The following is a 12356-nucleotide window of genomic DNA, read 5'->3' as shown; positions in this document are numbered from 1 at the left end:
CTGTACATTACAGCGGTAGTCAGTAGTGAGAAAATGTATCTGACCGTCGGAACGACAGTTGTGCGGCGAGACAGCAAGCAGGTGGAAAGATGATAAAAGTTAACTAAGCCAGATCCAGGAATGATATTTTGAGTTTTCTTTATTTGAAGTCGCAATGGATGTCAGTTTTCGGCAGACCACAGGTAACACTGCTCTCCAGGCTGTCCTTTCTCCCTCTTCTTCCGCCTCAAAGTGACTTCCTCAGTCTGGTTTTAAAGGTGGTTCACCTGAGCTTCTGGCCAATCAGGTCCCAGCGGCAATTGGCCATTCCCAGGTGGTTGCAATCACCTTCTCAGAGACAATTAGCGGTCGCCCGACTCTACTGGTTTTGATGGGGAGAAATGTGCACTTTTCTCCCATCCAAAATCCAGAAAACAAGAAATTATTTCACATTTATTTTGACATCATAACATCATTCACACCCTCTCCTCAGAGTTCAGACATTCTTGTCCAATAATCAGCAATAACATTTTTCTTTTGTTTGTCGGGGCAGAGACTCTCATATGTGACAGGTCCTATTCTTCGAGTCACAGTGTATGGGCCCTGCCACTTTGCTAGTAGCTTACTTGGTCCCGTAGGTAACAATATTAACAGCTTCTGTCCAGGGTGCCAATCTCTCCCGGATAAATTATTGCTGTTGTTCTCCCTGGAGATCCTCTTGCAGCTTCTGACGTTCTGCATCTTCCATTTGTTTCTGGAATTCTGAGTTCAGAAACCATGGGAATTGCAGCTTGTCTTGTATGAGGACACTGTGGAGGTTGGGCATATGTTAGGTAACCCAACATGAGAGTTTCTTGTGCTGGACGAAGGTTTGTTGGCCTGGATGTTCGAGGATCAGCGTTTTGAGGCTGTGGTTTTAGAGGAGGAAAATGTTGACTCGACCGACTATCAAATGTCCATTCTTCCTTGTTGTGGTGCATCTGATCTCTTAATTGGTTGATCTGTTCAATCAACACCCCCTTTCTATGTTGAGAATATTGCATGAAATTTCTGATTTCTTTCACCAATTCCTCATCAAGTTGAACTCTGCTTGTACTCACAGTCTGAGTCTTAGGCTTCACCACTGGTTCCATCTCACTCTGCTCGGTTCCAGCCTTGGCTTGGCAACTGTCAGACGCCTCATGGAAAAGAAGAACGGCATCTTCTTGGGGCAACTCAAGCTCCTGGTTTACTTGATCCCCTTCAGAACTCTTCAGTCCAGTTTGGTTGGCCTGTGCTGCATGACTTCTTCCTCGTCCCACCTTCTTCATCTAGGCTTCCTCTTATCTTTTCCACTTCAGCAAGGCGTAACGATCCCACCTTCTTCATGCAGGGCGAAACAATCCCACCACTGCCGCCAATTGTTGTGCGGTGAGACAGCAAGCAGGTGGAAAGATGGTAAAAGTTAACTAAGCCAGATCCTGGAATGATATTTTGAGTTTTCTTTATTTGAAGTCGCAATGGATGTTAGTTTTCGGCAGACCACAGGTAACACTGCTCTCCAGGCTGTCCTTTCTCCCTCTTCTTCCTCCTTGAAGTGACTTCCTCAGTCTGGTTTTAAAGGTGGTTCACCTGAGCTTCTGGCCATTCAGGTCCCAGCGGCAATTGGCCATTCCCAGGTGGTTGCAATCACCTTCTCAGAGACAATTAGTGCTCGCCGGACTCTACTGTTTTGGATGGGGAGAAATGTGCGCCTTTCTCCCATGCAAAATCCAGAAAACACGAAATTATTTAACATTTATTTTGACATCATAACAACGACACTGTATTTATTCTTTATTATGCAAATAAGACCCAATTAAAAGTCATATTCTCTTCGAAATGCATAGCAACTTCATAACACACTTATGAAAAGTTTTATTGCCTCTGCCTCCGCTCAGAACAAAAATAATGCACTAAAAGTAATTTACTTGGAGCGTAAAGTTGTCATCTCGTGAGAAAACTAAAAATTAAGAGCAATATTTTTCATGATAAAATTTACTCAATTATGAAATTAAAGCAGTCATTTAGCCAAGGTAAGATAGAAGAGAAGCCTAAAGTTGTCTTATGTGTAGACGATATCATGAATGTTTAAAAATTAATAACTTCTGAACTATTTTTTTTATACTTTTCTCCTGGAATAGACTTCTCTATCAGACTGCTACATTTCCTCTGGTAAATAAATGTGATTATAATCTCATTACATAAGTCCTTTTTCTTCAAATAAACAAGGGTGTGCTCCTACTATCTGTCCATATAAACAATTGCGATAAATAAATGCCAACTGGACCCACCGGCAAATCGTCCCACAACTGACTCTTCTTCAGCTCATACGAGGGCATGCTCAGGTCAAACGTGGGCACGGGAAAGCCGGGAATGGTGTTGTGGAGGTGAAAGCCAAAAGTAACCAGCCAACTGTTCACGTCTGCGAGACAAAAGATAAAATGAGAAAACAAATGATGACGGCCGAAGTATCTTATTGTTGAAACTATTCTACTAAGTCGGTTTTGACAGGCAGCAATTTTGTCATTATTTGTTGACATTTTTCAGATGAGAAAATAGGAGCGCAGTAAGAGTAACCATTATTCGCTACCATAATCATTTTCTAACAGCTTCTTTGAGTGCACCAATCTCTCACCTGCCACATAGTCCCTCACTTCATGGACTTTGCTAATTGGGTTGTTATTCCGGAACATGTAAAGGTTAAAAGGTGCCGGCTGTTTGCCGACATCCCTCAAGGTGGATACATCCGGCACGGTCCACCTGCCGGACATGATATCGTAGTCCCTCTCCCCGAAGTGCAGTAGCTTGGTGAGCGGGTCGTACAGACCTCCATGGAATCCCAGCACCAGCTGGAAATCCGGATTGGAGTCGAAGTAGACTTCGCCGTAGGCCGTGTACTGCAGCTGCTTGACCAGGAGACCGTTGCTGGTGAAAACGGCCAAAGGGGTTCCGGTGTTGTCGCAGGCGATGTAAAACTCCTCACCGCTGCTGATCTCCATGGCAAACAGGTGGCCCTGCAGGTCGTAGTACAGCGAGGTGATCTCCGAGCTGGAGTGATTGTAGACATGGGTAATCCGGGCCGGGTAGCCCAAATCGGCATAGAAGTACTGCAAGTGCTGGCCCAGGCTGCTCTTAGCGGACACCCTTCGACTGAGCCCGTCGTAGCGGTACTGGATGGTCCATCCGCTACTTTTACTGTACACACGTATGAGGAGGCCCTTGGAATTGTACTCAAAGATTTCCGCTCCTCTCTGGCGGAGGAAGCCATCTTCGTCCATGCGATACTGGATGTCTCCGAGACGGGTGATGCGGTCCCTCAGGTCATAGCGTAGAGGGAGTAGTCTTGCGCTGTTCCCAGCATTGAGCAGGTGCAGGTTCCCGTTGAGGTCGTATGTATAGCGCCAGGTAACCTTCTCGTTCAGGTAGACTGTCTGCAGCTGGCCATCCACATCATACTCGTATCCATACTTGGTGGTGTTAGCAAAGGGTCCGATCTTGATTTCGCGTCGGGTGACACGCCCCACATCGTCGTACTGGAAGGTGATCCAGTACATGAGTGAGCGGAAGATCTCGTACTGGATCTCCTTGATGCGACCGTGTGCGTCAAAGTGCTTGGTGTATGTCATCACCGCCGTGGAGATGATCTGATTGATGTCGTAGTAAATGACGCCAAATTTGCCAAACTGCTCCACCTTGCCGGATATGTCGTCAAACTGGTAGAGGTCGATGGGCAGGGGCGTCTCGTTGATGACTCCCTGTACACTGGTGACGCGTAGGCTGTTGTCGTAGGTGTAATCAAAACGGGCGTTGACCATGCCGTCCTCACTGAAGCGGAAGATTTGCCGGTCTACCAGAGGTCCCACCTGCCGGTAACGGATGGAGCAGATGAAGCCCTCGCTCTGCAGGTTGACCGTCTTCAGGACGCCCGCAGTCTCGTCGTAGGTGAAGCTGACACGTGTGCTGTCGTAAAGGATCTCCGACAGCTTGTTTTGGCGCCGATAGCGGTAGAGCACCCGACGGCCAGTGCCGAAATGGGACACCCTGAGCAGGAGGCCGTCCTCGCTATAGTCTACAGCCACAGAGGCGTTGCTCTCTGGAGGGTGGTAGAGGTTGCGGTAGTAGCCCACTGAGCGCATCGTTTGCATGGTGTAACGGGCCACGCTCGGCATGGTTATGCCAGAAAGGCGGTCCAGCGAGTCAAAGTCGAAGATGTACTGCCGCTGACTGTGGAGTAGCAGGACCATGGACTGGAGAAGAAAACAGAGAGTCAGTTGTACTGTTATTTGTTTTCAAATTCAAAAGTAAGAACATAGAAAAGGGGACAATTGCTTTCTAATTCGCTTTTAATCGAAAAAAAAGTCACATTTTTTTCTGACTGTGATACTTTGTCATCCGTATTTTTGCATTCTGATGTAAATACACAACACAGTGCAATATTTCTATTTAAAACATGCACAACAAAAAAATGTGTATGGAGGGGAGGGGCGCAACTGATCAATGGCCTTTAAAAACTGCCTCCTTCCACCCCCACCAGAAATGTTCAAACTAAAATGGTAGACTTTCTGTATTTTGAAACATGAGTTTTGAGACTTTTTTGTGGGTCTATTGTGTATAGTACAAGATCTTTTTGATTCACTATTTGGGTAGCACTTGGACATACTCTCAGTAAAGTCAATTTTGAAAGAACTCCTAGAAGTGGCTTCATGATTGATTTTTGGTTGGCAATTGAACACAACAAATGTCAGATTCAAAAGAATTACATGACTTTGACATCATGATGTATGAGCAGTACCAGTACAGTCAGTCAGGGAGTGGGCTGAGAAGGGTTCTGAAGCTTGAGGAATGATAGAATGCTTGATTGTACCAACAATCATTCATGTTGGAGAGCAGTTGGCAGGGGGCCTGTTTGTTTGACATATACAAAACTGTCAAGGGTGAATAGAAAAATCTAACCAACCTTGAAGAGGTTTGCAAGCAGATACATGCATGTGCACACATACGCACATTGGCTCGCGCGTGTGCGCACGCACACACACACGCGTGCGCACGCACACACACACACATTATTGTGATGATATAAGTAGTGAATTTCTTGTTTGGTCTGAAGCAGGCACCTCAGGCTCATTTTAGACATTTGACAAAGAAGAACACCTCATTGTGAGTTTGTCCAGCTGTTACCAGAAGCCCCCAAAGCCAGTTTCATTTCGCTGGCACATCATTAAAAGCCACACAAAAAAGACTACAGAAAAGATTCCCCAATTGGGTCTGAAGTCACTATTTAAGGAGACATTTATTTGTTCGATGCATCCACAAAAAAGTCTCAAGAGGTCATCCTGGGAAGGAGTCACGGAGTTCTCTATTTGGGTTAAAATCAGGCTGATTCAATAAGCTATTTTTTGTTTTTTTTTTTGTTTATTTTCCTTTACCTTTTAAAGAACAAGTTGCCCTCACAGATATTGTGCAATTACTCACTGTAAGTAAGCAAATAAATAGGTACTCGACACGTGGGTGCAAAAATGTTGTTCCCTGTCGAAGCACAGTTGCTGTGGCGACTGTCTAATTGACAAAAATTCGAATCAGGATGTTCTTTATAAGCCAAGTTTGTGGAACACACAAGGATTTGTCTCTGGTAGGACGATCGCTTTTGAGAATTGATTGACACGAAACATAGGGCCATACCACTGGCTGTCTCTCCAAGGTTTGTTTGCCTTCCAGTGTTGAAATGTCATAGCCAGTCAACTGCGAACACATCGGCATTCCCTGAGCTCCCAGAGCGTTCACCATTGCTCATGTTAAAAAGTGTGCACACAGGCCTCTCATGGTCATGCAATCAAAGCGAAATCCCTCCGCGAGCCCGGAACAAAAAACAAATAAATAATCTTGAAATGTCTGGGTTGGAGTGAGCCATAAAATGAGCTTATGCTCTCTTTGCTGACTTGGCAAATTGTATAACATATCTTTTTTAAAAAGAAGTAGATTTACAAAGGAAACCAAAGTAATTCCTCAGTGTGTCTTAACAGCGCTTGTTTAAGTGTTCTTCAAACAGTTTAAGATCAAAACACAGTCACAGTAGTTCATATATTATGCATGAATCCATCCGTCCAACAATCAATTCCGCGTATCGTTACAAAGTTTGTGTGGCATATATTCATTTTATGACAATTATTTTCTTTATACAGTAAAAGCCACTTTACAGCTTTGCTGCTCCAACCAAATATGTTCAATGTTAACCAGTGCCAGAGCAATGATGACAGATGCACAATGTTTTTCTTTCAATAGTCCCAGAAAAAAGCACACATGAAGAAAAAAGTAACTGAACCACAGGTATCACTGAAACCTTTACCCATCCCAAGTCATGCAAGGGTCACAGATGCCATTTTTAATTTGCACACTCAAACTGCACGTGCGCAAAAAGCAATGTTTGGTGCTTTCATCGCTGCCTGAGGTGGTCAGCAGGGATGAAATAAATTCACACCCGCAGAATGAAAACATTTCATCAGTTATTTCTCAGATGGAACACATTAAAAATTTTGACAGCTCATGTGCTACTGCCAACCATCAGCCTTTATAAATTTATTTGATTTATTGTGAGGTTAAAAAGAAACTCATTTGCAGGAATCACTTTAAAATCAATGTAAATCTTTACAGTTTTTTAGACAGCCAATGAATGTGTCAAACATGAAATGTGTTACCCTTTTGTCGAATTTATTAAGAGGCTGAAAGCAAATTCAGCCCTGACTTCACATCTCATAAATAAAAGCTACCCAGTGCGACTGTCCCCCCCGCAGCTGTACCCACGTAAAGCACAACTCATTATGTGTTTTCATTTGCCGCCTTAGTTGACCCTGCAGAAAAAAAAAAACCAGCTGTCTACTTTGGAAAAAGTGATTACACAACCATACTTACAGATGTTCAAATGTTTATGCGAATGCGATCAGGCATGAAGGATTATGTAAAAATAATGATTTGCATTGGACCGGCGCAATTAGTGAGGTGTGCGTTAGGGATAACCTTGCTTTATGACACACTGTCAGTCATGGCTTGATTGCAAGCTTTGTATGCCTGCGTTATGACCTGTGTCCCTTTTGAAGAGGCTTCCTGTTTCACTTAGCAACATAAAATTCAGTGTACATGTTTATTAGAATTCCTTGAAAAGTAGCAAGAAGCGATGCCTGGACAGGAAATATTCCATTTCAGTGTAAAATCAACTGTTTAGGGCCAATGTGATCATCACAAGTCTTGAATGTTTTTGAAAAGTCAGCCACCGAAGCTTGTTTCACGTCCCCAAATAACATTTAGTTGTCATATCTGTCATCAAACTCTCAAGAGGCCATCCTTGAAAACACACATGAAGTCTGCCATTTTGGCGTGAAGTAGGCATCACATTTGTCTGATTGTTACCAAATCTGAACCACACACATATGTGTGAAAATATTTTTGTTTTTTTCATTGCTTGATGGTGGAATGGAAGATGGGAGGCAAATTTGACAGCTCATCACGACACAGGAAAAACTGTAATCCTCAACTGTACATGTTCAGAGCTTGTGGGGTTTTCTATTATTATTATTATTTTACAATTTACTTGTCCAAGAGTGAGAATAAGCTTCTCTCACTTACCTGCTCTAGGTAAGTGTAGCTCCATATCTTCCCATCAGCAAACACCCGAGATACCAAACGGCCCTGGGTGTCGTAGCCTAGCTTCTCTGTTGTAGGACCTCTTTGCAGAGTGCTAATCTGACCACTGCTGGTACGACTCACGTTGACTGGGAGCAGTTTACTGCTGGGTATCCACAACACGGGGTGCCCGGCTGTGTCATATATGATCTTCAGTAAAAACTTCCTGTGGTCGTCGTAAATCTTCTCCATTCTAAGGGTGCGGTCGTAATCAACGGAGAGGATGTTGCGTCCATTCACCTGTTAGTCAGAAAAAAGGATTAGATATGGACATATACAGTATAAGGACAACAACCAATATGGGAATTACAGCTTTAGAATATGTCAGAAGTTTAACTTTTTTTTAGTTCTTTTAGTGGCTTTCCTCCACTCAAATCACACACTTCCGGGTAGGAGCAAACATACTCTCAGCTTGCGTCCAAACACGATGACCTTTCCTCGGGCTTGCTCTTTGCGGAAACGCCACTCCACCAGGTTCTGCCCGCTCTCGCCCGGCAAGCTCATGTTGCGTCGGGCCACTGTCGGGTTGGCGGCTCCAGCCAGAATGTGAGGCTCAGTCTGGTAGTGCGTGTCCATTCCATTGGCGTACGTGACCCGCAGTGAGTTGTCAAAGCCCACCTGGTAGCTGCTTTTGCACTGGTCTGGAGAGCAACAATAAATAGTTAGAGGACAAGATAAAAGAAAGAGGGCCTCCGTTTCTTCTTCAAGAACACTCAGACAACCATCCCAACTGCCTTGACTGGTCGTGAGTGAAGAACCAAGACTCCATCGACAGATTTGCTACAGCATATCATCATCATTAGGGTCACAGTTGAGCCTGTCTGGGTTAAATTGGGCTTCAAGGGGACTATATAACGCATACCATCTGTGTGATCTTGGGGGAGCTCAAGTTTGGACTGGCTACCAGTTGATGGCTTTATATTTTGTGTGAAATATCAAAAGATTAAGCGAAAGTGATTATATAACGGAGACAGGGCGAGATCAATTTCAGATTTGAATGACGTTGATGCTTTTTCATTCCAATATTGCTCAAAAAGGATCAGGCTTGTCTGCACTGTAAATCATTTACAATATGCCAGAATCATGAAGAAGAACTAGAGGGGGAGTGATACAAAGAGTTTTGAAATAGAGCATAGTTTGGAGAGTGAATTGAAACCACTCGCGATGGTGGAATCAAAACAATTAACCCTTGAGGATTCATTATGGGGAAGAAAATCTGACAAGGGAAATTGAGTTGCTGAGCAGGCTGCGTCGTCCGTGCAAGAGGAAGCAGCAGCCATCAAAAAAGCCTCCGGTTCTGCGAACATTGTGAGCCTCACGGGGCCCGCAGTCCACACACAGGCCGGCCAGGTGAAAACAAAATGCGGTGTAAGACATATTGTGCCTTTGCATTCAGGAAATTGCTCCATTTTGTACCCCCCCTGCACAAGTACACGAAGAGATCACTTACTTCTGCAAACATACACATGCACACACTCACTGAACTAATTGTTTCACTTCTATTCATAGTTCATTTAATCAGTTCAGGGGTGTTGGAGTCCGTCACTTCCAACTTGTACATTCAAGAAATATTCCACCAAAGACACACCAAGAGCCTGTCACCTCGCATCGAGAATAAAATGACCAGATCTCAGTGAGAATGCAGTCAGAACTTCAAACATGAGTGATGCAAGACGAACGTGTGCACCATTTGGCCGTTATGCAACCAGACGTGTTTTACATGAGGCTGATGCGTGGAGTGACAGCCCAACCCATTGAACGAGTCATCGTTTATGCTGACATCTGTCTGTGATGACACACAACTGCAACTGTCTCCGACAACCCTTCACACATAGTGACAAATAGGCTAAGGTGTCGGTGTCAATGCAAAGTACAACTTGTACTGTACTGGGCTCCAACTCTGAGTGCAGATTGCACCACGACTATGGCTGCCAAGATTGGTCGACTGATATCATGGCTCACGGTGAGCAAACCTGCCTTTCATGGCTGAAAAGAACATCTAGTGAAGAGTCTTCTGAGAAGTACATCCTGGACTCTTCCCTAACCAAGACTTCACACCTTCATTTTTGAATGCTTAATATGTTGACATTTATGGCGAAATGAACTTTATCTAAACTGACTTTTGGAATGAGGCGAACTTCACCCGGCAGAGCCGAGACAGCCATTTGTGATACTTTGTAACCGAATAACTCACCCTGGGACAGGGTGTAGTAGGCGTGGATGCTGGAGGTGTTGGTGGTGATGCTGATCTCCTCGTCGCTGAGGGAGCTCTCAATGTCCACCGTAAGAGCGCTGTAGATGTCTGTGTAAAGGTTGTTCACCATACCGGTGGGGAATGTCACGTTCATAAGGTGACCCTCGCTGTCGTAGCTGGTTTGGAAGACAAAACATAGCAGATGTTTTATTATCCAGTCTCTATACATCTCTGTTCAGATCCAAGTGTTTTTAGTTTTGAAAGGCGCTTAGAAATTAAATGTACTATTATTATTATTATTATAAGTCTAAGGCAAATGCAGATGAGACACCGTCAAGGTATTCGAGGAAACCACTGTAAAAAATATCGATACTAAAAATCAGTAAACATACTATCATATAAAAAAATCTGCTTTTAGCTTGACAGTTAATAGAAACTCTGATTTGAACCCTAACTTCAAACTTAAACTTGATAACCTAGAAAACCTTTTGTGTTTGAGAGTGCAAGAGTTTTGTGTCAACCAAAAGTTCTTATCGACGAAAAGGCTTCTTCAGCCGTCATCTGTACTTCTTTGGAGGTGTCGGACGTTTCACTTCTTATCCAAGAAACTTCGTCAGCAAACTAAAGTCTTACTGGTAGTTTAGGCCATATATATATATTCGATTCTGTTCATAACCTTTATGGACAGAATTTCTAGGCGCAGCCGAAGCGTTGAAGGTTTCCGTTTTGGTGGCCTCAGTATAGCATCTCTGCTTTTTGCAGATGATGTTGTACTGTTGGGGCCTTCAAGTGGAGCTCTCCAACTCTCGCTTGAGCGTTTCGCAGCCGAATGTGAAGCGGCTGGGATGAAAATCAGCACCTCCAAATATGAGACAATGGTTCTCAGTCGGAAAAGGGTGGAGTGCCCTCTCCGGGTCGGGGAGGAGATTTTGCCTCAAGTGGAGGAGTTTAAGTATCTGGGTGTCTTGTTCACGAGTGAGGGTGAAAGGGATCGAGAGGTCGACAGGCGGATCGGTGCGGCGTCTGCCGTGATGCGGACTTTGTACCGATCTGTCGTGGTGAAGAAGGAGCTGAGCCAAAAAGCAAAGCTCTCAATCTACCGGTCGATCTACGTCCCAACCCTCATCTATGGTCACGAGCTATGGGTTGTGTCCGAAAGAACGAGATCCCGGATGCAAGCGGCCGAAATGAGCTTTCTCCGTCGGGTGTCCGGGCTCTCCCTTAGAGATAAGGTGAGAAGCTCGGTCATCCGGGAGGGGCTCAAAGTCGAGCCACTTCTCCTCCACATCGAGAGGAGCCAGATGAGGTGGCTCGGGCATCTGCTTAGGATGCCCCCGGGATGTCTCCCTCGTGAGGTGTTCCGGGCATGCCCCACTGGCAGGAGACCCAGAACAGCTGGCATGGGAACGCCTCGGGATCCGCCAGGACGAGCTAGAAGAAGTGGCTGGGGAGAGGGAAGTCTGGGCTTCCCTACTGAAGCTGCTGCCCCCGCGACCCGATCCCGGATAAGCGGCAGAAGATGGATGGATGGATGGATATATATATATATATATATATATATCCCTACTGCCCAGACATGGCGGTGCCGGACTCTGCTATGAAGGATTTAGTTGTTTTATGAAATCGCCTCTTTTACTCCCCTTTCGAACCATCTATGTTCTTTCGCTAAAATTTCAACCTCATTGTCGTAAAATCAACTGTTTAGGGCCAATGTGATCATCACAAGTCTTGAATGTTTTTGAAAAGTCAGCCACCGAAGCTTGTTTCACGTCCCCAAATAACATTTAGTTGTCATATCTGTCATCAAACTCTCAAGAGGCCATCCTTGAAAACACACATGAAGTCTGCCATTTTGGCGTGAAGCAGGCATCACATTTGTCTGATTGCTACCAAATCTGAACCACACACATATGTGTGAAAATATTTTTGTTTTTTTCATTGCTTGATGGTGGAATGGAAGATGGGAGGCAAATTTGACAGCTCATCACGACACAGGAAAAACTGTAATCCTCAACTGTACATGTTCAGAGCTTGTGGGGTTTTCTATTATTATTATTATTTTACAATTTACTTGTCCAAGAGTGAGAATAAGCTTCTCTCACTTACCTGCTCTAGGTAAGTGTAGCTCCATATCTTCCCATCAGCAAACACCCGAGATACCAAACGGCCCTGGGTGTCGTAGCCTAGCTTCTCTGTTGTAGGACCTCTTTGCAGAGTGCTAATCTGACCACTGCTGGTACGACTCACGTTGACTGGGAGCAGTTTACTGCTGGGTATCCACAACACGGGGTGCCCGGCTGTGTCATATATGATCTTCAGTAAAAACTTCCTGTGGTCGTCGTAAATCTTCTCCATTCTAAGGGTGCGGTCGTAATCAACGGAGAGGATGTTGCGTCCATTCACCTGTTAGTCAGAAAAAAGGATTAGATATGGACATATACAGTATAAGGACAACAACCAATATGGGAATTACAGCTTTAGAATATGT

At 44.5% G+C, this 12356-nt stretch overlaps 1 protein-coding gene across 1 annotated transcript in view; it reads right to left on the bottom strand.

Moving 5' to 3' along the window:
• The window catches only part of LOC148901534 (teneurin-3), a 230857-nt gene that overhangs the window by 4870 nt on the left and 213631 nt on the right, over positions 1–12356 (bottom strand). Inside the window, exons 31-33 of the mRNA XM_088988989.1 lie at positions 11975–12271; positions 2636–4247; positions 2292–2422 (exon numbers count right to left, since the gene is read on the bottom strand). Of these exons, the coding sequence (XP_088845115.1) occupies positions 2292–2422; positions 2636–4247; positions 11975–12271 (2040 nt within the window). The remainder of the gene's footprint in view (positions 1–2291; positions 2423–2635; positions 4248–11974; positions 12272–12356) is intronic.

Source organism: Hippocampus bargibanti, linkage group LG02, assembly GCF_051943395.1.
Source record: "Hippocampus bargibanti isolate YZ-2025 linkage group LG02, ASM5194339v1, whole genome shotgun sequence".
Taxonomy (NCBI): domain Eukaryota; kingdom Metazoa; phylum Chordata; class Actinopteri; order Syngnathiformes; family Syngnathidae; genus Hippocampus; species Hippocampus bargibanti.
Note: the sequence above shows the minus strand (reverse complement) of the source record. Positions and strands in the feature narration are given on the sequence as shown.